The following is a 27,885-nucleotide window of genomic DNA, read 5'->3' on the forward strand; positions in this document are numbered from 1 at the left end:
CATAACTGGCCCTGCTGATTAAAACACATCACTTTCTATTTTTTACATACTCGTAAAAATATTTTTTTCATGTCTTATATTTCCTTGCCGCGGTGAAACGAGAGTTATTGTGTTCAGGCACCCCCTCCCGCTGCGGTTCAAAGTGGTACGGTCCATAATGTGAAGCGGCACCGTGCCCCTCACGTCAGTTTATGGTAAGTCCGTGTCCAGTCCTACTATACCGACGGCGTCTATCGGCTCTACAATCCGCCGTGTGAACCGGGATGCTGGGGGATCCATGAAGCCGTGAGCTCCTGGGCACGGTTCTGTCACCACCAGGACATGAATGTTGTTTACACCTCGTCTGTATCTCTCACTAGCCGTAAACACGAAGCTGTGCTGTCCGCATGAGAGAGGTTTCTTGAATTTTAGCCGTTTTTTTAAAAGAATTGTTTGACGGTTGAGAAGGAGCCGCAGCAGCCACAGGGAGCAGAACTAACAGCCGCGGCCGCTTGACAGGTGCCGTTGCCCGGCTCTGCGTGGAGAGATGCCGCCCGTCCAGAGAACGATGTCCGATCTTCGTACCCGCTCGGAGGGTATGTTAAGACAATTTCACTTCGTTGTGTGTGTTGGGAATGTTTGAAAATCACTGTTATTTCCTTGTAAGCGAAAGAAGGCCGGCCGGTAGCTTTCTGGAAGTACAGGACAGTAACTTGCTAGCTAAAGCTGTGATTAATGGTGCCCCAACAGGGTCACGGAAACCCCGGGGGCCATGAGAGTTTTTTTTTTTTAAAGAAGTCTTCAGAAAAAAACCAAACAATTTAAATGTAATTTATCTCAACAAACATAAAGTCTACTGTCATCTCCATATCTTTAAGTTAAACATATGACTTTCACAGACATTTATTTTAATCAAACGAGTGTCTGTAGACTGCACCTATCTTACTAAAACGACACTAATGGAGGTTACACCTGACCCAGCAAACCTAGCACCCATCCAGACTGGGACACCCCTTTAGCTACATCCTGCCCAACACTTACCCCTTTAAAACTTAAACAAATTGGTTAATTTCATACTGTAACATGGGGAGAAGGCAACGAGCAACTTAACAAGATGTGGCCAAAGAAATTAGCAAAAAAATAAAGCTCCAACCCAAACCTGAGAAAGTGATTAGTCAAAAACAAGCAAGAAAATGGAAAAGACAATGCAAAAGATATGAATGCATTTATTTTATTATTAAATCTAAAATCATTATTATTATAAATATAACCATCTGAACATTTTCCCTATCTTTTTGATAATTTTCTATTAATCCACTCATTTTTTGGCAATTTTCTTGTGACTTTTCCCTAATTGCTTGCAATTTTTGGGAAATTTCTCGCCAAGCAGCCTTTCTTCCTGGTGTTTTCAGCAGAAATAAAAACCAATTAGCTCAGGTTTCAAAGGGTCAAATAGCTTCTGAAAGGCATCTGAACGGAGCACAAGAAAACTGATATTGATCCAGGTTTCAAAGGGTTGCCATCATCTTAGAAAACAGAAGTGACCAGGAGTACTGCAAGCTGATGCTTAATGACAGTAGCCACAAGTCTTGCAGCACAATAACAAGTGTCCAGCAAATGGCATCTACAGTAGCGTGGGTCTCATAATACAGCCATTGTGATTCAGCTGGGACCCTCGCTCCTTTACTGCGCCAGTAACTTTCCACTGCATCTCAGTTGTGTTTGCCAGGGAAAGAGGATGCGGATACACATTACTTGAGTGATTTGAATGCTCGTAAGGGGATCTGTTTACGTTAGAGCTCAAAATGCAGCTTAGTAGCTTTGGGTGTTAAGGTCTGTTTGTTTATCCTGGAGAGCACCTATAGCTGTGAACTTAAAGGCTGCAGATGCACAGTCCTGTAGGGCTTCCTCCTTCTATCTCTCATTTGTGGCTCTCCCTGACCTTTGCCCTCTCCGTACAGAGGCAGAATTCATTTGCAGGGAGGGATCAATAACAAATCCTATTGTTATAATTTATTGTACTCACTGTAGTTTGTGTTTCCCCTGCGCACTATATGTAGTAGCACTGTTGTGCTTTGATTTGGAATTGCTTAATTTATAACTGTAGACTCAGGCTAATATCTCAGTCTAAATTATTGCTGTTGGGTATATTTTTTTGGCTGCTAAAGTATGCAGTCTGGCCTCTTAAAGTGAATTAAAATGAACTTCCTCTTATTCGTTTTAGATAAGTGGTTCCATAACTCAAAATGTAGGGGATAAGGGCACATCTGCATACCTAATATGTGCTTCTCATTACTTCTATTTACAAAATGTCTACAATGATCCACAGTGTACCATCCGATCAACCTCTAGTTATGCTGTAACTGTATGAGACAATTGTTGAGTATGTGTTCATACAGGAAGTATTCCTTAGCTAGGTCCTTCCTCCAAGTAGCTGGAACTGTGGGAAATGCATTTTTAAAGAGACATGCGTCTTAATTTAAAAATTCAGTATTTGTGAACGAGGTACTGTCTGAAAGCTGCTGCAGGGGAGCACAAAACTAAGACCAACCTGTGATATCCTCAAGTTGTGGTGCACGACATATTGGTCATCTTAGCTTTATACATAATATAACGCACCATCGATATTTTTGTTAATTACTTGAATGGATAAAATTTATACAATGTCTGTACCGAATAGTTTGAAGCTTCGGCTTCATTCATAACATTTTTATTCATATTCATATTCTAACTCAATATTCAATGCTGTATGGCCTTTTTTTAAAAAAAAAATCTAATGAAATATTCAGCTTCAGTACTTATATTTGTTAGTGTTTAGACTTTCAAAAACAACATTTTCATTTCAGTCAAAAAGCCTGTTTGCATTACCCAAAGAGAGGCACACACCTTTACAGCATTAATGGGGCATTGTAGCAGCAATCTAACAGCACCATAAATTACACATATTCACAAGAAAGTTGATTTTTTTTTTAAACCCAATTTGATCAGATTATTTGCCTTATTTGGAATGAGGATTTTGTCAGAGGATTATTTAGTGACATCATGAAATAGTATGATGACTGACATTTAGAGCTGCATTCGAAAACCTCATTGGAAGCTTTGAATTAAAAAATAAAAAAGACATTCGGTACAGCCCAAGTTAATACGCAAATTTGTGTGCATTACTAACATCCTGGTAAACATAATTGAAAGGAGCAAGTTTGCTCTTTTAATTTTACCATAAAAATCGGCGTTACCTTGTCATTGTCAGTATTTTACAGAGAAGCTTTAAGGGATCTAAAAAAAAAGACAATAACAGAAAAAGATAGCATTGTAATAATGTTAACATTATAAAACTCATGTGGGAAGTACAAAGGTGGTGATAGAGGGGCACAGAATCATTAATTTTGGTAGTAATATTGGCCTTAATGACCATTTTTGCTTGAAAAATGTCCATTGGTGTTTCCCTTAGCCCAAGATGAAGTCCTCAAATGTCTTTCTTTGTCCACAACACAAAGATATTCTGTTTGCTTTCATAGAGGAGTAAAGAAAACACAACATATTCGCATTTCAGAAGCTGGAATCATCTGTTTTTTTCTTACTGACACTGATTATTAGATTATTATATTGGTTGGTGATTAATTTGATAGTTGACAACTACAGATTAATAAAGTAATTGTTGTAGTTCTACCATCCAGCCATTGAGCTACTTTATAGACAATTAATTCTGCAAATCTGTTTTTGTTGACTCAGATCTTTCTAAATAACTCAAAAAGAGTTATTTCCGTACTCCAAAAGACAGCCTGTCATCATTTATTTTTTTCCCTATCATTCAAAATATATTCTGTGTGACAGATTAAATTGCATTGTGATGAGATTGTCTTTTGAATTTGTGGCTGTAGGGCAGACCAGTATGAATAACCAGTAAATGATAATTAAAAGTGGCTGCTTAAATTCAGCGGTTTGACCCAAATTCAGTGATAAAAATAGATGCAAGTATGCCACTAACACCAATTTCTGCACAGTTAAATTAAGTTTCTCTGTTTTTTGTTTTTTTTTTAGTGAGAGTAGTGCGAGCTTGGTGAGTCTTGAACTTGTTGTAAGTGGTTGTATTTGGTATTAGTTTAGAAATGTTAAAATGCCACCTAAGAGCTGGTAATTCTAAAGAAATTTGTCATCCTGTGCACCACAAGAGAAATGATAGTGTTATGCCACTGAAGGCATCCTACTGGAATAAATATAAATGATTAGAAACTAATATATAGATTCCATAGAAGGATGTTGACCAATGTACCCTGTTGCAGCCACAAGAGCAAACACATGAATTATGCAGCAGCTATTGCTGTCACCCCCAACCCCCAACCACCACTCTACCTTTATAGGTTACAAAGAGCAACCGATTTTGCTGTTATTGGCTCCATAGCACTAAGCGTGCACTATCATCCTCCTGCTTCAGCAAAAACAGCATCATGTTTTCTTTGCAGGCCACTTTATGAATGTTGGTTTCGATCACCTCCTGTACAACCGGGTACGGTTGATGACCTCCTGCTCCAACACCAACATTTCCAGCCTTGTGGCTCCATATCTATTGAAGTATTTGCTCAATCACACGTCTGTTCCACAACATTTCTTTCGGCCGCTTTTATGAGAGCCTAAGCACACTCCCCACCCTTCAGTTTTATTTTTTAATCACCACACTGCATCAGGCAGGCTTCCATCTAGAAAGGGCAGCCCTCTGCCAGGCTTACCACCTAATCCATCAGCAGCCTGTCCGTCAGCTCTCCGTGCTGCACACTCCCCAGTCTTGCCCACCACGTGCCGCTCCACTCCTTGTCTCTCTTCACCGCTGTGCTGTGGAAACATCCGACATCACTGCCAGTCTGTGCCTGTATGTGTTGCCAAAATAACCTTATCTAGGACGCTCTGGGAACAGGTGACGTCAGTAGCTATCAGTGTGTTTAATGTGTGATCCCGCGTTGACAGACAAGCCACTTTTTAGACGCTGATCTCTCCAATACAAATTTCCATGATAGGCGGGAAGGCGCTTAATACTTGCTTCCACTGTCTAGATGCGAAAGCTGATCGACGCAAGTTAAGGCTAGACAGATGGTAAGAAGCATCCGGTTTGCCGTTTTAGCTTGCATGCTTATCTGCAGACAGACCAAATCCCCTCTTACAATTGACACTAAAGGTGGAGATAGGCAGGTAAGCCTGTCCTGTGAGGATGAATCTATCAAAAATGCTTGTCTTTTTGTATCAGCTGATTCACATGATAGTAGATACTCCTCATCATCTGATTGCCCGCATACTAGTTTTGAGCGACACAAAGTAGTCTTCTTCCTCTTTAAGCATGACACTGCTACCTTTCTGTCATTCTCAGGAATTTTTTTCATGTGTAAGTGAAGCAGGATGTTCCCCCCGTAGCATTTCAATAACACCAGCTAAGCCTCAGTCTGTCTGAATAGTGGTAACAGCATGGGGAGGGAGACTGGAGGGGGATAGACTGCTCCCTTCTGAAGGGATCGAGAGCTGCCCATGTGCCTGGCGGATCACTGGCTGATAATAATGTGGCACAAAAGCCCAACACGCCACTAAATCCCCTGTCTGGGGCCGCTGGTGTGTCATATCAAGTCCCCTCGGGCCTCTCTACTCTGTCTATGTGCCGGCATGGGACATCTCCTCTCCTCTATTTTCCACTTAATGGTTCAGCTCCATCACTAACCTGCAGCCAGTCTAATATGTGTTTCTTCAGACACTCAATTTCACTCACCTCAATGATTCTCCTGTGCCTGCACAGCAAAGTGGATGTGGCAGGTCGTTGTGAGGATGGGAGATGTGAAAATGGTTATGTGCACGTGTCCACATAGAGACGGATGCAGAGACACTGAATCTATTTTGATGTTTCTTCATGTATGTTGTTATATTGACTGCTCGTTGATGGCTCGTTGACAAGAAACTGCATTGTCCTTTTTAGGGCTGCAACTAACGATTATCTTTATTTTCAGTTATTCAGATGATCATTTGTTTGAGTAATCAAACAATCGTGGGGCACCGTGGTAGCCTTGGGGTGAAGGTGCTGACCATAAACACAACATCCCTTGTTTGTGTTTGCCAGGGACCTTTGTTCCATCCTTTTTTATTTTATTATTATTTATTATTTATCTACTGTTGGCCATCCAAAAAAGGCATACAATGCCTCACAAAATTATAATAACAAAAATAAAAAACAATAATTGTTTAGTTCATACAATGGGAAAAAATGGGAAACTTTACATGTCTGGCATGATATTAGATTACATCTTAAAGCCAAATTAAATCGCCAACACTCCAAAACCCAAACTCATTCAATCAACAGTAATATAGAACACTAGAAAGATTCTCTGATTTTCAACCAGGTCTGTGTCACTGTGGTGGGAAGTATGTGCAGATGAATGGTGTTAAGGTGTCCCCCATGCAAGCGACCAGCTCTGGGAACATTTTCTGATAGTAATCAATCAATAGTAATCAGCCATATTTATATACACTAATCATCCACCTGGACTTGACTTGACTTTAGTAGGGCCTAGTAAGGCTGTGTTTGTGTGTGTGTGTGAGTGTGTGTGTGTGTGTGTGTGTGTGTGTGTGTGTGTGTGAGTGAGAGTGAGTCAGAGAGATAGAGAGAGGTGGAAGGTGGACTATTGCAAGCAATGTTTCTATAAGTTATTAATAACTTCGAAGTCGCAGATAACTGTCTGCATTTATCTCACCTGTTCCTTTTCCTTGTCAGACTGCCAATCCAATGCTTGGATCAGGATTTGATGATTGTGCTTCATTTTCATTCATAATTCTAGTGTTGAAAAATGCCATATATGACTGTTTTGGATGTCGATTACCATTACAGTAATTAAAGCATTCAAAGCATACGGCAAAGTGTACTTTTTAGTGATAATCAGACTTGTTACTGAATCATTTTCTGTTGCTCAATTACTCGATTAATCAACTTGTTATTTCTGCTTTTACAAAATGTAGTGCTGTACTTGCAGGATACATTTTCTACCTAGTGTCTGCATAGAGCCTAAGAAATAGTTAAATATTATGGTGCTGTGGTTTTTGCTATCAATAATAATAAGATATTGGCTCAATAATGCAATACATTGATGGTCATTCTTCTTAATTCATCTTAAAATATGAATGTGGTGGCTGTTACTAAGCTAGCAAAGTGAAATGATCTCAGAAATATTTATTTATTTATTTATTAAGTTATTCAATACAGTGTCACTCTATGGTACGCTGCTGGACATGAGTTACTAGTTTCATTCTTTACATGTGTCAGCAGAATGACAATAAATGAACCTTGAACCTTAAGAAAATATTATGAGTATCTACTAGCATTTTTTTTTTACAAATAGGAAAAAAATAACATAATATTGCCATAACCAAAATCTCACACTATCACATTTACAGCACTGATATAGTCAGCGCATTTTTCTATTTCTTCATATTAAGATCTTGGCTATTTTGAAGATTGCGGAAAGAAACTTGAGACGAATTGTCCATCCCTAACCTCAATTACTCTAATGTTTTAAAGTCCTGAATAGTTCAAGAGTCCTTAAACTATCCATTTTCTGGACTTCATTAGAGCCTGTGCTCTGCACGTCAGCTGGAGATCCTCAGTAATGTTCAGATCGAATGTTATTTATGAGCCACTGAAAAGCTGCGTTGCAGACATACTGTATGCTCTTAGTGAGATAAATCTTCCATACTCCTCAACCCAGCCATCAGCTCATAAGATGTACAGTAACTGTATTCTCACCTCCTGTTCCCAAACATCAAATATGTCATGAAAGCAGTATTACAGAAAGAGCCCCTACACTGTCCGCAATCATCTTTTTATTTTTTTTTGCTGGTGCCTTCTTTTTCTGGCCTAGCTATGTTTGTCTGTGTGATGCACACACACGCATAAACAACAGGAAAATGCAGCGAGCAGCACGAGCCAGGAGATAGTCAATGTGATCGTGTCACAGCGGGATGACAAGGTCAGATGGAAAGGTGTCAGCAGGCACTCCACAGGGAAGCAACACCATCATTGTTGAGAAGATAAAACTCTTACTGCTCTTGACCTCTCAAGATCTCGAGCGTTTTATGGCCTCGTTCCCATTTCAACTTTATGTCCAACTAGGCCACAGTGCTGCTTCAACTAAAAGCCCACATTAATGACTTCCACCACCAGTATTTACTGTGTTCAACATGCACACTTATTGAGATTGCTGTCTTTAGATGATAGTTGAGAGTTTCTGGTTCTTAAGAGGGGGACATAAATGATCAGGGGCTAATGTAAAGGCATAATCATCACAGCAATTATAATATTCTTGTATTAAAATCTTGTATGTAAATTTCTTGTATGGTGTTTAGATGGCTTATACAAGTATTTAAACCTTTGAACACTGAGCAAATTGCTTTGACCTCTTTTTAAAACATGAAAAAAAGGCAATGCTCAACTCAACAATGTTCAGCAAATCACAAGAAATTAGTAGATTTAGAAAATTGTTTTTAAAAAAGCTAAGAAAAGAATGTCTAGGGGAAAATATATTAAAGTTATCACATTTTTAAAAATTTTTTTAGTGATCTAGAATTGTATAACCACTTTTCAGGTAATTTCTTTGTCCTAAATTGCTGGTAACTTTGCTGATGACCTATAATCCTATAATGTATGAGTCAAATCTTTTAGATGACTGTGCAAACAAAACAATGATGCTTTCATCCCTTTCATGAATGCATTTCCTCCTGCAGTAAAAGCAATAGTGTGATGGATCCAGTTATTAATAGATACAGTCTGAATACATTAATGCTCTTAAAGACAAATGCCTGAATCAATAATAGACAAGGATAGTGTCCTTTTTATTATTTCCCTTACTGAGCTGAAAGGGTGTAAGCATGTGTTGTGCACATGTGTTACTTCCTCTGTTGTTCTGAATGATGGATGTACCAGATTTTTACCTTTTTAGCTAACACGGCACTAATGAAACATCAGGTCAATGAGCATCACTGAAACACAGGGTTGGATTAATTGTCATTACTTGGCCATTTGGATATTAAAGATTTTTAGAGAACATGTAATAGTAATTAGTCTATTTTTTGCCCCCACTTCAAATCTGAGTCCTGACGTTACATATGGATTATTGGTTTTAGTAAGTACTACTAAGTAGGGATGCATGATATTGGGTTTTTGCCGATATCCGATATGCCTTGCTCATTTTGGCCGATTTATGAGGGCATAACCAATATATGCACGTGTTTTCCACCTATTTGCAGTGAACATCAAGTCTCTCTTGTAGTGGAAATAACATATTGTATCAATACTCTTATCGTGGTGGCCCACTGGTGGCAGCTATGGACATAAATACAGTGCTTTCAAAATGTACACATTGACCAGGCAAAACAAGAAAGCTACTTAAACTTAGGTCACATAAAAAATGTGCCATATTTATTCTTATGTGACAACTTTAATTTCATTTTTTGAATTCATTTCAGACCGATGCCAATATTTCCTTTTACAGCTGATGATGTGATGATATTATGGTGCATCCCATCCTCCCAAATACAGCTGCACACTCATGCAAAAGTAGGCCTATGCTTGATGTAGTAAAGCTGACTGAATTTAGATATATCTGACAAAAGAAACAAATACTGGCCCACTGTATTTCAGGTATGTTACAGCCTAGGCAACTCAAACTACATCTAGATAGCCGTTGTGGTTAAAAAATACCAACATTGACTGTTGGCAGAGAGACATGAGGCAAACTCTTTATCTCCTTATCTCCAGTGTACAAGTTTAGTGTTTAATATGCTCATCATCATCATCATCCGCCTTGATCTCCAAATTCTTACTTTAACTTTGAGAATGAGAATTCCTCTTGATTTTTGTCCTGGCACTTAAAATAAATATATGACATTGTCCAAGTAAGCAGCCAGTTATATAATTAATCTTCAGGAGAGTCTCTTAAGAAACCTGTCAAAGAGGAGACAACATACCAGTTCTTTAAACAAACCCATCCGGCTTTACAAGTGACTTGTTGCATACCTTTGTGGCCTGTTGTTAGCTGTTACCTGTTAGTTGCACAACTTAGAAGCTGTGCAGTATGTAGCTGCTAATCATGTTGATAAACACCATGCATGATAATCATCTATACATGATTATCATTTTTGTTTAGAAAAGTTTTGAAAATCAGGAAAATTGGGTCTTAGATTCTTGCAGCTGTAAAATAAAAATTTGTACCCTGTAAATTCAGGAAGAGGAAGGGCCCAGGTGAAGAATGAGGTGCAACAGTACAAAAGTGATTTTAGAAAAGAGACACCTGACTTAAAATTCAGATCCTTTTCATTATCGATTAAACTAGCTGTGGTTATTGTTTTGATTAATCTTTTTTTTGTTCATTATATGTAAGAAAATTAGCAAAAAATCATTATGGTCCATAGCGTATGGTGACGTCCTGAAATTGCTTGTGTTATCCAAAAGATCGTCTGTAACACAGAAGAATCAAATAGGGATTCACTGGTTGTCAAATTCTTGGCAGATACAGATGTTTGAAATATCAATTTGGCCGATAGTCAATACCTGCATTAGTTTTTTTGTTGTTGTTTATTTAACATGCAGTGCGCCTCCTCCTCTGAATATTCATGATAAAAAGGAAAAACTAGTACCTCAATGCCTTCTTCTTGGTAAGATTCATGTTTTTCTTTAGAAAGATAAGCATATCTGTCTCGCTGCAGCTCGGTCTATTAGTCCTCGTATCCAAGATGTGAGCTTAACAGCTGCTCCCTGAAAGCAAAAGTGAAAACAAACCGCATGTGTGCATGACACCCATTGCCCTGTTACATCATGCCAGAGTCGGGTCCAGTCAGTAGCTTCTTCTCTGACTCAGTAGCTGGGTAAGATCACCACTGTTATTAGTCTGACTACAAATAACCAACACAACGTTTAGCCCATGCAAAATGTATGCTACACAACAGGTGGCCGCTAGCATCAGTGAATGTCATCTTTTTGCCCATAGGCTGATGGCAGTCAACAAGGGGAAATTTGTTTGATACAGTTGTTTGGCTGGAAGATAGATGCATCTCTAGAGAAAATTTACAATCACATAGAACAAAGAGAAGTGGTAAATCCACACAACCAGTGGTTTGTTGGTCTGCTTTAGTCCAGACTGAAATATCCCAACAGTTTATAGATTTTCTGCCATGAAATTTTGCACATTCATGGTCTTAAACGGATGAATCCCTTTGACTTTGGTGATGCCGCTTCTTTTCATGTAGCCCTACCAGCAGGTTGGCAATTTTGTCTTTTAGTGATGTGTTTCTTGATGAATAGCCTTAATGATGAATGGATTTAACACATTTTTTGTTCATTAATTTTCTGTCAGTTGACTAAAAGATAAATTGACATTTTCTTTCCTGCACTGCTGAAGTTGACACCACAACACCTGTAGAGGAACCTCAAACCAAATTTAAAAAGTTGATGACACTTAGCTACAATGATTAATTGACTGTCAACTATTAAATTAATGGCCAGCTATTTCATAATTAGTAAATCAGTTTGAGTATTTTTTTAAGAAAAAAAAAGTAAACTAAATATTTTTATTTTGTTGACAGAACAAGACATTTTAGGAATTCATCTTGGGCTTTGTTAAACAGTGATTGCCATTTTCCACTATTTTCTGACATTTTGTTGACCAAAACAGCTATTTAATCGACAAAATGATTGACAACAAAAATAATCATTATTTTCAGCTCTACTGAATGTTAGAGATTTTCAATACGTAAAGCTTCTTCGGCTTTGGTAAACACTGATCACTACTTTTTCATTGTTTTTGTGACATTTTATAGACAAACAACTTATGGATTAATCAAGAACATTGCTGACAGATTTTTGACAATGAGAATAACGTATAGTTGCAGGCCTACTTTGTGGGTTGTATCGGTAGTGACAATTAAACCTTCTGTATAATTTGTTTCATTTCATTATGATAAGGAGCAGCAGTTTGAGGTCAGGCACAGCACTGACACAGCACTCTGAGCTCTATTCATAAGCTCTATTTCCTGTTTTCAGACCTCTGAATTGCACGCCATATGCCCTTCCCTTCTACCATTCATAAACTCGCACACAGTGGAAAGGTTTCTGTCCCCGCCGATCCCTTGCTTAGCTAAGCCAGGCTGTCCCTGTGATGTCACAGCAAGCCCCAGCTGCCTGTGTTGTCCCTGGACTGTCCGTCCCACTGTAGCCTGCCTGAGCCTATGGGGAGCCAGACGGAGCCGGACGGGGAGGGGGATTAATTCTGCAGCTGCCCTGTTGTTGTTGTGAGTGCTGGTTACAGCATTGTGATCTGATAAGCGACTTATGGATGTTACTGTTGCTTAGATTGGGGCAGTATCTATATCCCCCTCCAGCTCTTAACCCCCCCCCTCCAATTCACAAATGGTTGAAGATGGCGGGGGGCTTTCATCGCTGGGACTTTGATTCCCATGAATAGACTGTGGCTGCTCTGTCTACTGAAATATTCATCTGGCATAAATGAATCATGTACAGATCTTTCTTTGGTGGCGATGAGCAGATATAAATGGCACATTAGGCTCAGTGGGTTGAGAAATCCCAAAGCTTAGGGGTTTGGAACTAATTTGACCCCAATAGCTACGGTAGATAGCCTCAGGTTAAGGTGAACAATGTGCAGACTGACAGCTCCATATTACACCTCACCTTTCTGTCTAGTTTCTTTTTTAGTACTTAATACATGGTGGTCTATGGCTGTTAACCCTTTGAAACCTGCATCACCATCAGTTTTTTTTGTGCTGCGTTCGGACGCCTTTCACAAGCTTGAGCAAATGAGTTTGATTTCTCTGGAAAACATGGGAAAAAAAGGCAGTGACAAACTTGGCAAGAAATGTCCCAGAAATTGCAATAAATAACTAACATATGACAAGAAAATTACCTAAAAATTAGTTGTAAAATGAGGGGAGGATTATAAGAATATTATCCCAAAAAATGGGTGAAAATGTCTATAAAACTATATTTATAATTATATTACTTCTATATACTATTTAAAATTATGTTACAGAAGAAAATATGATGAAATATGTGAAAACAATACATATATTTTCTTTTTATTTTCAGTGCTATTTTTAGGTAATTCTCTTGTTGTTTTTTACTTTTTTATTTATTTTTTTTTAACTTCTTTTCAGGTAAATAATTTCTTTTAACTTTTTGACTAATGTAATGCTAATTTTCAGGGCCATGTAGTAATTTGCTTATGCCTCTTCTCCATGTTAGGGTTAAAGGGTTAAACATTTCCACAGGAGACATGTCACTCCTTATTCCTCTGTGTTTTCTGTTTTGTGTAGTTTTTCCTCACATTGCTGTGGTTTGGTTGCCATTCATTTGTTCGTGTTAGATCAATGTCAGTAGCCCCAGCCCCCCCCACTGTGGGTATTATTGAATGAACTGTGTGGGAGCCTAGTTGCGGCCACGTCACGTATCTCCTCATCTACACTTTATTGACCTGCCTACAACTCTCCCAGGCTCATTAGTGCTTCTTCGTTATCTCACAGCTAGATTGGACTCTGCCCGGACCTGTTTCTGGAAGAACAAAAAGCCTTTTTACAATTTGATTTGCCTCCAGATGGATGTTATACCCCCGGTGATTGACTCATTGGCCCTTTCAAAGCATCCCAAGGCTTAGTCATGGAGCCAACTGACTCATCTCTGTGTAATCATAAACATAGTAGGTGACCAAAGGAGTTGTAAAACGCTGCTAGCATGTGACATGATATCATTTATGATTTCTTATTAAAGCTTGACTTAGAGTAAAATTCAGCTGTTAAAAATAGCTTGACTGTAACAATGATTTCCACTTGATACTCCCATTTTAAAAACATGGCTTAGAGCTGGGGTTACTGTGACAATAGGAAGCCTGAGAATATTTTTTGGAATGTATTTTAAGTATTGGTCATGAGTTTATTGTGTTCTTTAACATTTAACCCCATGACATGAAGTGCTCAGCCATATACTTGAGCATGAGGTCATTATTGTTCTTGTCATTGCTGCCATTAGATGCGTTTAATCTTGCTTGTGTTGACAGTCATGGCAGCAATAATTTTCCACCGTCACCACTTCTGCCTGACCTGAGCTAATACATTACCAACCAGGATATCATAAATCTGAGGAGGATGGTTTTGTGTTGAACGTCTCGTATGAGTATGGAGGGACAGTAAGTTATTCCTTCAGATTCAAGAATATTTCTGACAACTCTCAAATTATGTAGTTTCTTAAGTTTGGCAGTTGGTGTTTAAGGTGAAATGGATTTTAACCATGATTCTCAGCAGTTATTAAGAGATAAGCAGACTATCTGTAGACATACATGCACTGGTGCATTAACTCTTAAACTACATGCACCATCATTTTTACCTGCACCAAATTGTTTTTGTTTCTTTCTTTCTGCACTATTACTTGTATTTTATCTTTTTTTAAAAAAAAAATTTGCACTTCTGTCATGGCTACCGTTCGATTGGATCGAAATCACAGCAGTGTATTGTAAAACTACTCTCAGAATTCATATAGGAACATTTTGAGCAGCTTCTCAATGTTTTTTCTCATGGTTTTTGTAATCATACTTTCCGCTATTATTAGCAAGTCAGAATGAAGGTATTCAGAATCTTAGGTTTTGTGGTATTTAAACAGTAAAACACTGTATAAATCAGCCACCCATGTGAGACTGGAGAGAATATCTGTTGAATATTCAGCTGAAAAGTAACTTCAGTGTGTGTAGTTGCTACAGCTGGCTTGACCTCAGTGTTTTACAGCACTTCTATAGTGCTGTTGTGCTCTGTCCTGTCTGTACATACACTGTCAGTTTCTTATTTTTGTACCACAGTGTTATCAGTTTTAAATTTGTTCTTGAAAAAGGGATGTGTGGTGTGCACAGAATATAGCATGAGAGTGTGTGAAAAGTGTCAACGCGTGAGAGTTTGCGGCTATGCTGTGTTACATGCATTGGTGCATGTAGAGCTGAGAATTAGGGGCACAGCTCAAATTTTACGTACACTACTGTGCGTATGCAAGTGGTATTTTTAGCCCTTGGATAGAAATAAAACAAGTGTTGCAGTGTGATTGACATACTTTAAAAAATCACCCAGGTGTCACAGAAGGGATTTTCCATGCCTGAGTGTCTCTGTAACCTACAAAACTCAGCGTGGGATAGAAAGACAGACCGGGGAAGACCGGCATGCCTTGGCCAATGCCAAAGCATGCTGGGCCCAGTTTTTCCCCATTGGGCACTGTCTCCAAAATACGTGCCCCCTTGTGACTATTGTTCCACCCGTCTGTCTGTTGGCTGACACAAGCAATAATCCTGACATCTGGCTGGCATCCAGACTCATTACGACACTTGATGGCATTGATCCTTCCTCTAGAGGCTTCCCCTCCAGAGCTGTGTGCTTCTGCTCTCCACTCCTACTGAGCTTAATTTGGCTTCTTGTTACTCTTTTCTCTCTTCTCGTTCCATGCCTCTTACTTTGTTTTTATACAGCCAGCTACTATGGGCGATATGGTGGCTCCATTAATAGATGAAAGGTGTTGTTAGGAAGCCTAATATAACACAGATTAAGAATCATGTTCACAGTGAGTATCCGCCCACTTTCCCATTCTTGCTCACTTTATTGATGTCAGGGTAGTTGAGCCGTGACACGCCCGCAGTTAATGAAATTAGTGCTGAGAAAATGCACAGTGTCCACCAGGGAATATTAAGAGCAGTTCCCACTGAGACATCTGTGGTAGTGGCTGAGTACATTATCCACACAGTGTGTTAGAAACTAAGGAAATGAGCAGGATATGGGGGGAGGTAGATCCCATTAATGCTTGAAGAGGGAAAACAGGGGAGTGAGGCTATTTTGACGATGGAACTTTCTCCACCTCTCACCCCCCCAGACTCCTCGACTGTGGTGTTGGCCTGTCGGGGCTGGCCTTGTGTGCTACTTTTAAATTTGGTGAAGGCCAAGGCTACAGTCATGACATAAATGTCAAGCTGCTTTCTATTGTTACTCTTGGTTTGCCAACTAAACGATGATGGGTAGAGTAAAAAACATAGTAAAAATAAATACTCAAATAATTACAGTAACTTCCATAAAAAATGAAAAGTGAAACAGTGAAAATTACCATTTGAGACACCTTCTCAAATAAAAGTAGAAAAATACATAGTTTTTAAATTACTCAAAGTATACATTACTTTCTGTTTGAATAATTTTAGGGTGTACGACCTAGTGTAAAAGTAATGAAAAACTATTATAAAATGTTAACTTTTTAACCAGAACATGATGGGGCGATGATTACCACTGCAATTATGAAAGCAACATAAAACATTGAAGCTGGCATTACATGAGGTTAATTGCTTTCTTACGTACACTAATTGAAAAGCCAAATAGGCCTCTAGCAACAAGAAGTTACCGTCATTATCACAACATTAGAAATTAACCTAACACATAAAAAATAAACATAGCTAACATTAGCTTGCTAATTGCATTTTCACCTACAGTATGTGAAACTTACTTCAAAATGCTTGTGGAGGTTAGAAGAGGTGTTTATTTGTGGGCACAGCAAGCACATTAAAGTTCGTGGCAAGATGTGGCCAGGGGTTGTCACAGCTGCCGTGTGTTCTGGGTTTTGCTTTGTCTTCATTGTATCTTGGTCAAAGGACAAATTGTGCCTTTTTTCCCAGGGGGCTTACAACTTGACATCTGCAGTAGCTCACCCCCAAATCATCAAATATCAGCACTTGGTTTGTGGCCCCTTAGCGTCACCTACCAATGCAGGAGGCAACGTCGAGCAGCATCATACTTACTAGACTTGTTTGTCTGGCAACTCCTGAAGCCTAGCTGAAGACTCTCTGGCTTTAGCTTTACTATTAATCCTCTAATCCAGTTAAAATGTTCAATATGTAGCCTTTAATTGGATCAGGTGTGCAAGAATAGTAGCATAAAACCAGGAGATCAGGTAGCTTTTTAAGACTCAAGAAGCAAAACTCTTTTTTCTAATATATTTTATTATTATTAGTAGTACTTTATTTTTTATTTTTGAAAACATACCAACTGCCATACAGCATAGCAAAAGGAGAACAGTAAAGTAAAATGAACACGTATGCAGTCATGACCACATAGATTCTCACACACATACAGAAACTTTAAAGGGACATGCAGTTGCTCAAAATGAATGCTCATCTACGGCTTATCTCATTGTGACTGGCTACAAAAAGATGCAAGAATGTAGGTAAATGTGACTTAGCTCATTTGGAGTTATATTGAGAAGCATATCTCTTCATCAACTGGTCAAAAGACTTTTAAGCTATTCAGCCAACAACTAGCTGTAGTCAGAATAACAGAACTATACAATAAGATTGAAAAAAAAAGAGACTGGCATATAAATATGTAAATATGCGTTTGGGGTGTATTAGATAGAAACAAGTGACGAAAACGTGTGCTGTATATGCATTTGAGCCTTTGTCTTTTCGTATCTATTTCCTACCCTATTTCTTTATCAAACTGTTGCTTTGCAAAATGTAGAAGTTAAAAAAATGTAATATTGCTGGTACTGTATTAATGCTTTTGTAACCATACCAGCGTGATATACACATGTTGAATTTCAGAATATTTGTATGTTCTACAACTGTTTTTGCTGTCAGCAGCTTTTACTTAAACTTTGCATATGGCCCATTGTGTCTAAGCTGCTAAAAGGAGAGAGCAGAAGGACTAAGTTAAGCAGTAGCAGCACCAGCCGCAACTGGTGCATTGCAGCACCTGGCCCACCACAGCACACAGGCTCCTGCTGCGAGGTCTCATTCAGAACACAGAGACACAACATCAATCACGGCTGCTCAGCCGGCTCCTCTGGCCTGCTATTTCACACAGGCCTTATGCTGCAGTCACCAGCTATGCCAGTCCCCTGTTTTCATTTGTCATTGTAGACACTAATTCCTTGATCACCCAAGCTTCTTAAAGATTTAGTTTCTTGGCTCACTTTGTTTGCTGGCTTTGTCCTTTGATGTGCAAGCTGAGATTGCGCTTTGGCATTTAATCGATTATGATTGAGATACAAGTATCACTTAAACACTGGCCATATATTAGCCATACATTGCTAATGCAAAATAGATGATAATCATGTCTACGTAAAGTATCAGATTTTTTTTCTCATTATTTTGAAGGGGTTTTGTGTGCCTTCATTAGGTATTGGTCAGTAGAGCGATTAAACAAGGGGGAGAGTTTGGGAGTGGCATGGCAGTCACCTTAACCCCAAGTATGCACTTTATGTCACAGTTTTGTTGTATGAAAAGTTGTATACAAATAAATAAAATCTGACTGACTGATTGATAAAAGATACATCAAGGAAATAACAATGATAAAGTAGCAGATTAAAAGTCATTAATAGTCATTAAATGCAGCCCCACCTCTGTAGTCTCCTTGTGCTGCTCAGAGCTTGTCTTGTCGCCCTGGAAATGCCCTCCGTTATTGATGTTTGTATAGTCTGTGAGAAGGGAGGGATTTTCTCTGACATTGATACTGTGTGGTGATATCACAGGTGGTCATATAACTCATGGTGTTACTCTCTGGTGCTGCAGCTATGACACAACATTGCTCGCAGAAATATCTGCTGCTGTAGTTAAATTGCCAAATTAATGAAATGTGAAAGTTTTGTTCCTTCCTAACAAAGACTACTGCATAAAAACATGAGATCATAGTTGCAGCTATAATCATGTAGCGCTGTCCTCATCCAGTCCAGACTCAGTGAGGTAGCATGCCTTTGAGTCAATGTCCTTTCCCTCACCTTTACTTAGGGCTGTTACTCATCCCAAACCACCTGTCTTCCCAGTGTCACCAGGTGAGCTCTTGGCTGCAAATTCAATTTTAATTTTGGATGAAAGAGGCCTACAGACAAGAGGAGAGAAGTTATTGTACCTTCTCCACCAAGGTGATTTAGGATCAGTGGATCAACTCTTTAGTAATGTTATGTAGTGTTGTGGTGACGCTTGGACTTTAAGTACCATTTATACCTCTGCCAGGGCCAAATTTGGATCTTATTTATTAATTATAAGAAAATATTTTTTTTTTGACATCCTATTATGTCTCTCATATAATCCAAATTTAAGTCAAGCCAGTTTCAGTTATATAGCCTAGTGTCACAGTTTGCCTTGGGAGTTTTCATTTTTGAATACAAATGCAAAAATGCTAACTTATTTTTAGGTTTTAGGACTTATTCCTGCGCAAGTCTTTAAGTTCAGCTGACCCTTAAAGAAATGAAAAAGGAAGCATTATTTCATGTTTAACAGTTTTTTTAAAATGGTATAATCAAAACTTGAAATTGTTTTTTAAATGGAAGTATGTGTAAAAAGTCTTCCTTTTGAAAATAACTAAAATAAAGGTGAGGATTTTCCACCCAGTTGTATTTTTTTCAAGATCATAGATAAGCAAATATACATGGTATAATAATCGTCAGCTTTTATTTCACAGTTTGCCTTGAAACCAGTATATCACTGCAACCCTACATGCAATAGATTTCCTGTTTACTATTTCTTACTATTTCTGCTTTTAAAATATTATTAATTTGGCAGTTTAAGTATAGTCAACATTCTGCAAGTGATATTGCACTGTTGATTTTTAAAACAACCTCTGCCATGCTTTAAACAACCCTTTTCCCACTAAACAAACAGAACTATCCGTTACTTCAAGGAATCATTAGTTGACAACATCATGTTGTGGACACCATGCATCTAGGCTATATTGGTCCCAGAAGTGATAATCACAGGCATCATGGCAGGATGTTTTCCTACTTAAGTAGTAGGCACCAGTTTTTAATCTCCTGCCTGGATCCACACACCCTTTTTGCCAACACGCTAATCCAATAAACCACCTATACTGATCTGACGTCTTGCATAACACAGCCAGGATAGCCGAGCCATGTTTCCCCCGGTGACCAAACGGCTACAGGAGGGCAGTTATTTTTAGCCTCAGAGCACATGCTAAGGAGAGAAACTATCAGGAGATGATAGGAAGAAGAGAGATTTGGCAGTCACTCCTTCAGTAATCCTCTACACGAGGCCAAGTGGATCATTAAAATAACAAGAGCTGTAATTTAAGATTCAGGGTTTGTAACATGAGTGAGAAAGTGCCAACAGTAAGGTGAGAATGAGAGGGGGAAAAGAGAGTAGAGAAAGTGTGACTTTGAGGACCGTGTCAGCCTTTTGTTTCCTCTTGACATGACAAGAAAGAAATACTGTTGGCAGGGGGGCGGCACGCTGGTTGCAACTGGGGCATTTCCGCTATGAGGCTCTGGTTACAGTGCCTCATGACTCTGCGTTTTGTTGTTGATGTTTCAAGCAGCCAGCTTCCCTCGCTTGTGTCCCCCTCCCTGCGTGCCTCAGAACGGCCCTTCTTTCCATTTTTAAACTCAAGGGTTTATCTGTAGTCTTGGAAGCTATGCCTGACCTTACCTCATATCCCTTAACACCACTACTACTGCATGCTAGGCAAGGCCATGCAACACTCAACGGATCACATGCATGCAACTTGAGAGTCGGGGGGAAACTGTTGACTCAAGAGTTTTACAGTAGTGCTCTCTTGGTAGTGCTGAGGGCACTAATCTAGACATATCAATTAAAACATGAGGATAGGGAAATGTGAACCTCAGGAATCTTGATTGCCATCATTTCTTATCTTACAAACAAGATAATCGCTGTCAAACCTGCCTCTGTAGATTCGTCAGATATTTTAGCTTCAAATAGTACCTCAGTTTGGCTGAGCACTTGTTTTCCCGTTTGTCAACTAGGGCAAAATTTTCAGACCAGTTTGATGTTAAGCCAAACTCCCAACTGCACCAGTTTACTGATTTTTACCAGGGGACCCACATGATTCAGCAGTCAATCCTAGAGATGGGGGATCGAAACATTGTTCTCATCCTCACTGTTTATTGAGGACCCGGTTACGGGTAACTGGAAAATCAGTCAAGTTTGAGCTTATCAATAGTGTTATCGAGTCCCATGGGTCCCGTAATGTTACATCTCGAGTCAGTTAAATCCAATCACTGGTCCGCATACATTGATTGTACATCATGTTAAACCTAAATGCAGTACATTTGACTGACTTCGGGTTAAAAAAAAATCCTTCAACTCTGTCTCCTGCTGCTGCACAGCCAGCACCATCTTTATCATCATCCACTCAAAGCAGCAGTGGTAAGCACACTCAAACTTTGCAGCAAGACCTGTTAAAAATAGTAATCCAATGTTGAAGTCCCATTTGAAATCGGCAGGATAAGAGCTAGTTAGCTAAATAAACAAGGTTGCATAACGTTTCGTTGTAAAATAATGTGTTCAAATGTAACACTGAGAAAAAGAAAATTTAGTGTCTGGCAAGGAACTTTAATAATACAGATGTTTGGGTGATCTTTTTTTTATTCCCAGCAATATAAAAGAAACAGTCACTTGTTAAGCAATTAAAGCAAATCCAGTTCTGTTAAAAACATACTATCGCCTCAGCTTTACACCAAATAATAGAAAAGTACCGATAGTGGTTTTGATAAAGACTCGAATCGTTACGGAGTCTTGATAATTGTATCAGTATAGAAAAAAATGAACGATCCCCATCCCTAATCAATCCTGAGTGGAACATAATGGCATCAACAGAAAGTGAGTGTCCAACTATCATGTCGCAGTGTTACACAATGCGACATGATAGTTAAACTTTGCAGGGCTGGAGATCAGACTGGAGACGTTAACACTTAAACACTTAAAAGATGGGTAAATAGCCTACTTGCTATCTTCCTACGTTTGTAATGTTACTTTTTAAATCAGAAAATACCTGTTTTATAATGTGATATTTACTGGAAATTACATAGAAGGTAGCAAACAGCACGTAATGTTAGCCTAGCTTGTTTTTAGCGATGGTCATTTACCTCAGCAGAAACTTTTAGCTCCTCAGCAATTTCCCTCCAGCCAGCTGACACTGTTTAGGTTTTTGTAGTGAAGTAAGGAGGTTTTGTTTAAATAATTCCTCATTCAACTTAAAAAATCAGCTGATCCTCTTCCACTGTGATGCTTTCAAACTGAGCATCAGGTATAAATAGTAACACAGTGTCCTACAAAAGTTCAGTTCACAACAGTGCTTGCAGACATTTAGGACACTGCCATATTGGTGCAGTTTTACTCTTTTCTGTCGTCACATCTTGTCATTCCAAAAAGTAAACAAGCGTGTGCTGCCAGTCACGAAAAATGACTGAAACAATTGATAAGCGAAATAATTTATAAACTAATATTTGTTGATTTATGAATACTTGAAATGGTATTTCAAATCTGTATTCAGATTTGTGAGGGATGATCAAAAGAGGGCTGCCTTACGGGGGCATAAAGAGGAAACCATGAATTTGTATGTACCCTGTGTATGTAATGGTTGTTGGTCCTTGTACAAATTTGTGCATCTTTGCGAGTAACTTTAACATCAATCAGTTCTTTGGTGTTTTTACTATTTGCTGTCTCACACTGCAGTGAGCAGCTTCAAGATAGAGGCTTCAGATATTCAAACCACATCCCTAGACATCCCTTTTTCATGACACAGCACCTGTCTCTCTTCAGCATGGAAAGCATGCATGTCACCTTTTCATCTGGGATGTTTTAGACCTTGACTTCTCTTGCCAATCAAAAATATTTTGTGTGGCTTTAAAAAAAAAAAATAGGAGGAAATGTGTTATATATTAGCATCTCTGCGACCTACATACAGCCCTCATTTGACGTGTTGATCTAGCCTACATAGCTTCATCCCACTTTGTTGAACCTTGTGGGAGCAGAGCAGTGCTGACTCTTCCAGAGATGGAGAAAAAAAGAGTGTTTTCCATCCAAGGAGAGTGTTTGTTGATTATCTTCCAGCAGTGAATGGCAGCTTTTTACAGTTAATTTTTTTTTTTTGTGTGCATTAATGGTCAATAGATAAGGCAGAATATTTGAGGGAAGAATGAATGAGTTTTGTAAGCTCTATGTATTAGGTTTGGACTTGGATCAATATTGAAAAATACAGTTGGATCGGAGTTGTGCATGCACAGGACCTCTGTATTGCTGTTATATGACCCCACATTACTGTAACTGATTCACACACTGATAATCATATCTATTCTTGCCAGCGGGATGTCACTCTTGACAGGAAATTCCAAGCTCTGACTCATTTCTGCAACAAATGAAAAGTTTTCAGTTGGAGTTGCTGAAATGTCTCTTTAGCAATCACACATTTCCTAAATGCTTTGGACGTGTCACAATCATTTTAGTGTTTAACTGTGACCAGGGTCTTTTTTCACACTCATTGAAACGGACAAAATGTGATGTTTGTATGGGAAATATCAAAATTACGGCTTTCCTCTATGAAGTAGATGCTGTAAATGTTACTTTGTATGAATCAGGCTGTTAAACATAAGGCAGGTGATTCCCTGTATTATTATATAATAGGGTTTTTCTTCCAAGTTGGCATTATACTGCGGAGGTGGTAATGAGAGACGTATTGTCAGTAAATGTAATTTGGCAATTCCACTGTTATATTTTCTAAAGCACCTTCTCACTCCATTAGGATAATAATTTGAGCATTATACTGCTGTTAGATTATTGTTCCTGATCTGAGGGTGGTGTATCATACAGATAAATATAAATGTCTCCTCAGTCTATTGTGTAGGCTGCAGTGATTGTAGTCTACTACAATGACTGATACATTGTGTACTCCATCACATACACAATGACATAAAGGTGTTGTTATGCAGTGTAACACACTCTCTTTTGACAAATATTTCAATCAGAAATTGTACAATGCCAACTTTATCCAACTTATCCAGCACCAAGAACATATATACCTAAATCCTCTTAAGCATCAAGGTCAAATCCGATCTCTATGGTTTCCTTTCTGAGTGTTGAAATCACTGACTTACCTTTTACAGACTCCAAAGACTCCTTTGGGGACTTTTCGACACGCACCGACTCAAACGCTTCAAAACACCTTTTCATCTTACTTTTGTTTGTGCTCAAGGCAGATTTTGTTTCTTATAGAATGTCTTTTTTTCTCCCATGCCGCAGGATATGAAAAGACAGAGGACACGTCAGAAAAGACGTCCTTAGCTGACCAAGAAGATGCCCGACTGATATACCTCAACCAGCCGCAGTTCACCAAGTTTTGCAGCAATCGAGTCAGGTAAACAGATGTTGTTGACGAGACATGTCACATTCAATGAGAATGAACTTCTGCAACCTCTGCATCTGTTTTAATCCACACCTTTCTGTGGTTTGTTGTTGCCACAGCTTTGCACTGCACTCATACCGCAATTATCGCTGAAATCAGGATGGCATTGTCTTGTAAGATTAGCACCCATGCCCCTTTTTCCCACCGTTAGCTCTGTCACCGCTGTTACTGTTGAGTCAGCAGTGTTAGCTGCAAGCCGCCAATTCAGCCACCTCAGCCACCTCAGCCACCTCAGCCACCTCAGCCACCTCAGCCATCTTAGCCACCTCCATATTGAGATTGGTTTCCAAATAACTGTCTGAATTTCACAAAGAGCGCCTTTAAGTGATACTGCATTCATGTGCTCCTTGGCTGGTCCCATTTCAAAAGTTGGGAGGTGGTTCTCACGACTTTGGTGTGGTCATGAACTTTAGATCATGCAAAACAACATTGACACTGCAAACAAAAAAATATCTACTTTGGTCTGTCTTGTTATTGCTTATATGACTTCAACTCAGATACTGGCGTACCAACATTTTCCCATCTAAGAACTCTATTATCTGATTATTCCGACACCACATTAATGCAGGGTGAATATCAGTGTGGCAGCGTAACCAACAGGGAAATGTTCTGAGGTCTACATGTAGCATTGCCACTGCTTGGATGATATTCCATATGAACTTACTATCTTGGTAGTAGTATAGTTTCGAAAGATGAACTCTGGAGTACCACCCAAGCAGTGGTAATGCTATAGGTTTGTATGTCTGTGGTGGTGTGTTTGTACCCCCTTCAAAATAAAAGACATAGCTTCTTGTTGACTTGTACACCTCTACCTTGTGCATTCAGCTGGGCATGGTGTGCTTTGTTGCCTTTACAAAATCTCTTTAGTGCATAGGAATTGAATTACACAATGGTCTGTTACACTATGTCGACATACCTCTTGATATTGGGTCTGCATGGACAAATGTAATATTCCTTGCTAAGCTAAGAAAACAAACTTGAAATAGTCATGCCATCAGAAGAAAAATATAATATATCCTCTGCAAGATGTTCAACAGAAGAAGTCATGTTGTTGAGGTTTAATGCACAGCCGATGAGTACAGACTCTTGTCTCTTTTAACCATGACAATAAGGTTTCACACCAGTCACATATAGTTGGCCTCTATCTCTTATCATCCAGCATTCCCAGTGTAATTATTCAACATACTTAAAAGATGCTTCCCCATGTCACTTGAAATTAAATCTGATCCTAGCTGTTTTAAAAATTCACACTCCAAGATGTATTCTCTCAAGGATTTTGCTGTTGGTGCTATTTTTTTACTTGGTAGTGGCAACCTAGAGGCCATCAGTGTTTTCCATGGTGACCTGCAGCATAACTTGTCACTTTGCCTTTAACCCTACATTAACCTTCAGAGTCACAAGCAAAACAGTTGAATACAAGCGTGCCTAGACTGTGCTGCTGATGCTGAAATGTCAGCCTGGGGAAAATTTCCTGATGGCAAGCAGTCTTCAAAATTCAGAATCCATTTTGAGGGTGTTTTTGAGCATATGTTGAGAACATTTTAGCTTGAAGAAAAAATATTTAAGATATTAACTCCCTTACCCTTAAATCTGTAAAAAAAATAACAGACTGAGCTACAACATATTCTACCTCAAAAATCTTGTATTACATTATAGACTTTTGAGTACATGTCGTATAGTTAAACAGTGGTTTTGATGCCAGGAGCCACTACTGATGAGCAACAGAGAAGGCTGTTCAACAGCCACAATGACATCACCCTCAGCTATACGATATTTGATAAATACCTGCAGGATTTGTATCACCAGTGGCGCCTCAGTCCAGATCAACCAGACTGGCCCTTTTTATCCTGTTATTCCTCTTGGAGGAGCGCAGCGCTTTTAGCAGTAAAGGTCAGGCTCGTTGGGTCAGGCCGTCCTCTGTCAAGGAATATTACTGTTAGCATTCCTGCTGCATGAGCAGCTTGTGATATATGTGCTTACACAGATGCAGCTATAAACTGAACAGGAATAATAAAATGTGCTAATGCTTATGCCACTTGCTTGTTAGGTCATCTTCATATATTGACATGACAAATAGCAGAAGAAAATAAATTGCAGATTACCTTCCTAACTACATTTTTTTAACCCTTTGAAACCTTTTACAAGTATTTAAACCTTTGATGCCAAAACAAATTGGTGCAGTTTCTTTTAAAAACATGAGGAAAAAAGCAATAAGCAACTTGTTCCACAGAAAAGTTCCACAAATTACAAGGAATTAGTAGATTTAGAAAAATATTTTCAAAAGAAGATAGGGGAAAAAGTTATTTATAATTATCATAATTGCATATTTGAAAAGTTTTTACAGATTTGTAATTTTTTATTTGAAAAAAAAAAATAAAAATTTAAAGCAATTTTTAAGCAGGTTTCTTTGTTTATTTGCTTTTTTAACTTTCTTTTTTGTAGCTAATTTTCAGTAGAGTTCTTGCGATTTTTTACTTTTTATTTTTGTCTTTTCTTCATTTTTCGCTTATTGTGTTCTTTTCATGTTTTTGAAAGAAATCAAGCTAGATTGCCAAGGTTTCAAAGGCTTTATTTATTCAACTGATGGAAAATTGATTCTGATTCTACCTTATTTTAGCTGCTGAGCTGATTTTTAGTTAGTTATATTGGTATCAGCTGTCATTTTCTGAGTTTTACTTTTAGCTGGGTTATTAATTATTAACAGACCCAGGTTAATGAGCGTTTGCAATCAGAACTCAGCATTATTAGCTTGTTTGCAGTACCAGATGGCTGATAGTTGAACGACATTGCATCACAGAAGTATAAGTAGTATGGCCTTTGCTTTGAAAGAGCACCTCTGCATATTTTAAAAATAAAAGTGTGTTAATTTTTTGTGACCTTACCAGAGGCAGTCATTAATTCAGTGGGCCGCCTGTCCTCACTGAAAATTAAAGTTATGTTACACTGAAGCTCACAAACACTGTGGTCAAAATAATGCAGGCCTTATGATCAAGAATAAATCACTATTATCGATTTCCCAGTATTTGACTGATCTGAAGTACAGCTGCTCCATCTCCCAATTTATTCAGATTCAGAATCTTTTGGCAGACATTTAAACCAGTACTGATTCTGTACATAACATACCAGTTTTAGTGATAAATAAATTAACAGAAGTATGTACAAACTGCTGCAAGCATTCAAACTTTTATAGAGATAAAAACAACAGCAGACTCTTCCCTACGCACACAGCAAACTGGATGGCAGCTTGCATGTTAATGCCTTTTCAAGCCGCATTTGTTTCAGACCCACCACTTTTGGATCTGACCGTAATGCACCCAAGTTGTGTCTTGTCAAATGATTTCAGAGGTTTAAGTGCTTCTGCATTATATGAACAGTGAAGTACACAGCTTGCAGATGGCTTTTGTTGAAATTTTCTTTGTCTTTGTAGTTTTTGACATGTGCCTAAAAATTGGCCTCAAACCTTAAAGGCCCATCAGGTTTCAGGCTGCCCTAAAGATCTGATTTGTTAAAAAGGATTGGTTGCGGTCTCAAAGTGACCTGTGGAGAGACTTACAGCAGGGGCTGTGGTAAATGGTGAATCTAATCTCACAAGCTCCCGGGTTTCTTGCTTTTACTTGCTCTCATTCTCCCTCTGCAGTATTGCTACCTGCAGAATCT

At 38.7% G+C, this 27,885-nt stretch overlaps 1 protein-coding gene across 6 annotated transcripts in view; it reads left to right on the forward strand.

Annotated features, from left to right (window-relative positions):
- The first annotated feature begins 177 nt into the window (after positions 1-177).
- Positions 178-27,885, forward strand: part of atp8a1 (ATPase phospholipid transporting 8A1) — a 141,934-nt gene continuing 114,226 nt past the window's right edge. For 2 of the 6 annotated variants that reach the window (XR_015777216.1, XM_088080890.1), the window contains exons 1-2: positions 179-575; positions 24,066-24,180. Coding sequence is in view for 5 of the 6 variants with exons in the window: in XM_088080890.1 (XP_087937016.1) it covers positions 527-575; positions 24,066-24,180 (164 nt within the window). In the remaining variant the exon portion in view is untranslated. Of the gene's footprint in view, positions 576-24,065; positions 24,181-27,885 lie in introns of all 6 variants that reach the window. The other 4 variants (XM_042493929.2, XM_088080889.1, XM_088080891.1 and 1 more) reach the window with 3 other exon arrangements.

The sequence above is a fragment of the Plectropomus leopardus genome, chromosome 8 (genome assembly GCF_026936395.1).
Source record: "Plectropomus leopardus strain MGB_pleo_1.0 chromosome 8, ASM2693639v1, whole genome shotgun sequence".
Lineage (NCBI taxonomy): Eukaryota > Metazoa > Chordata > Actinopteri > Perciformes > Serranidae > Plectropomus > Plectropomus leopardus.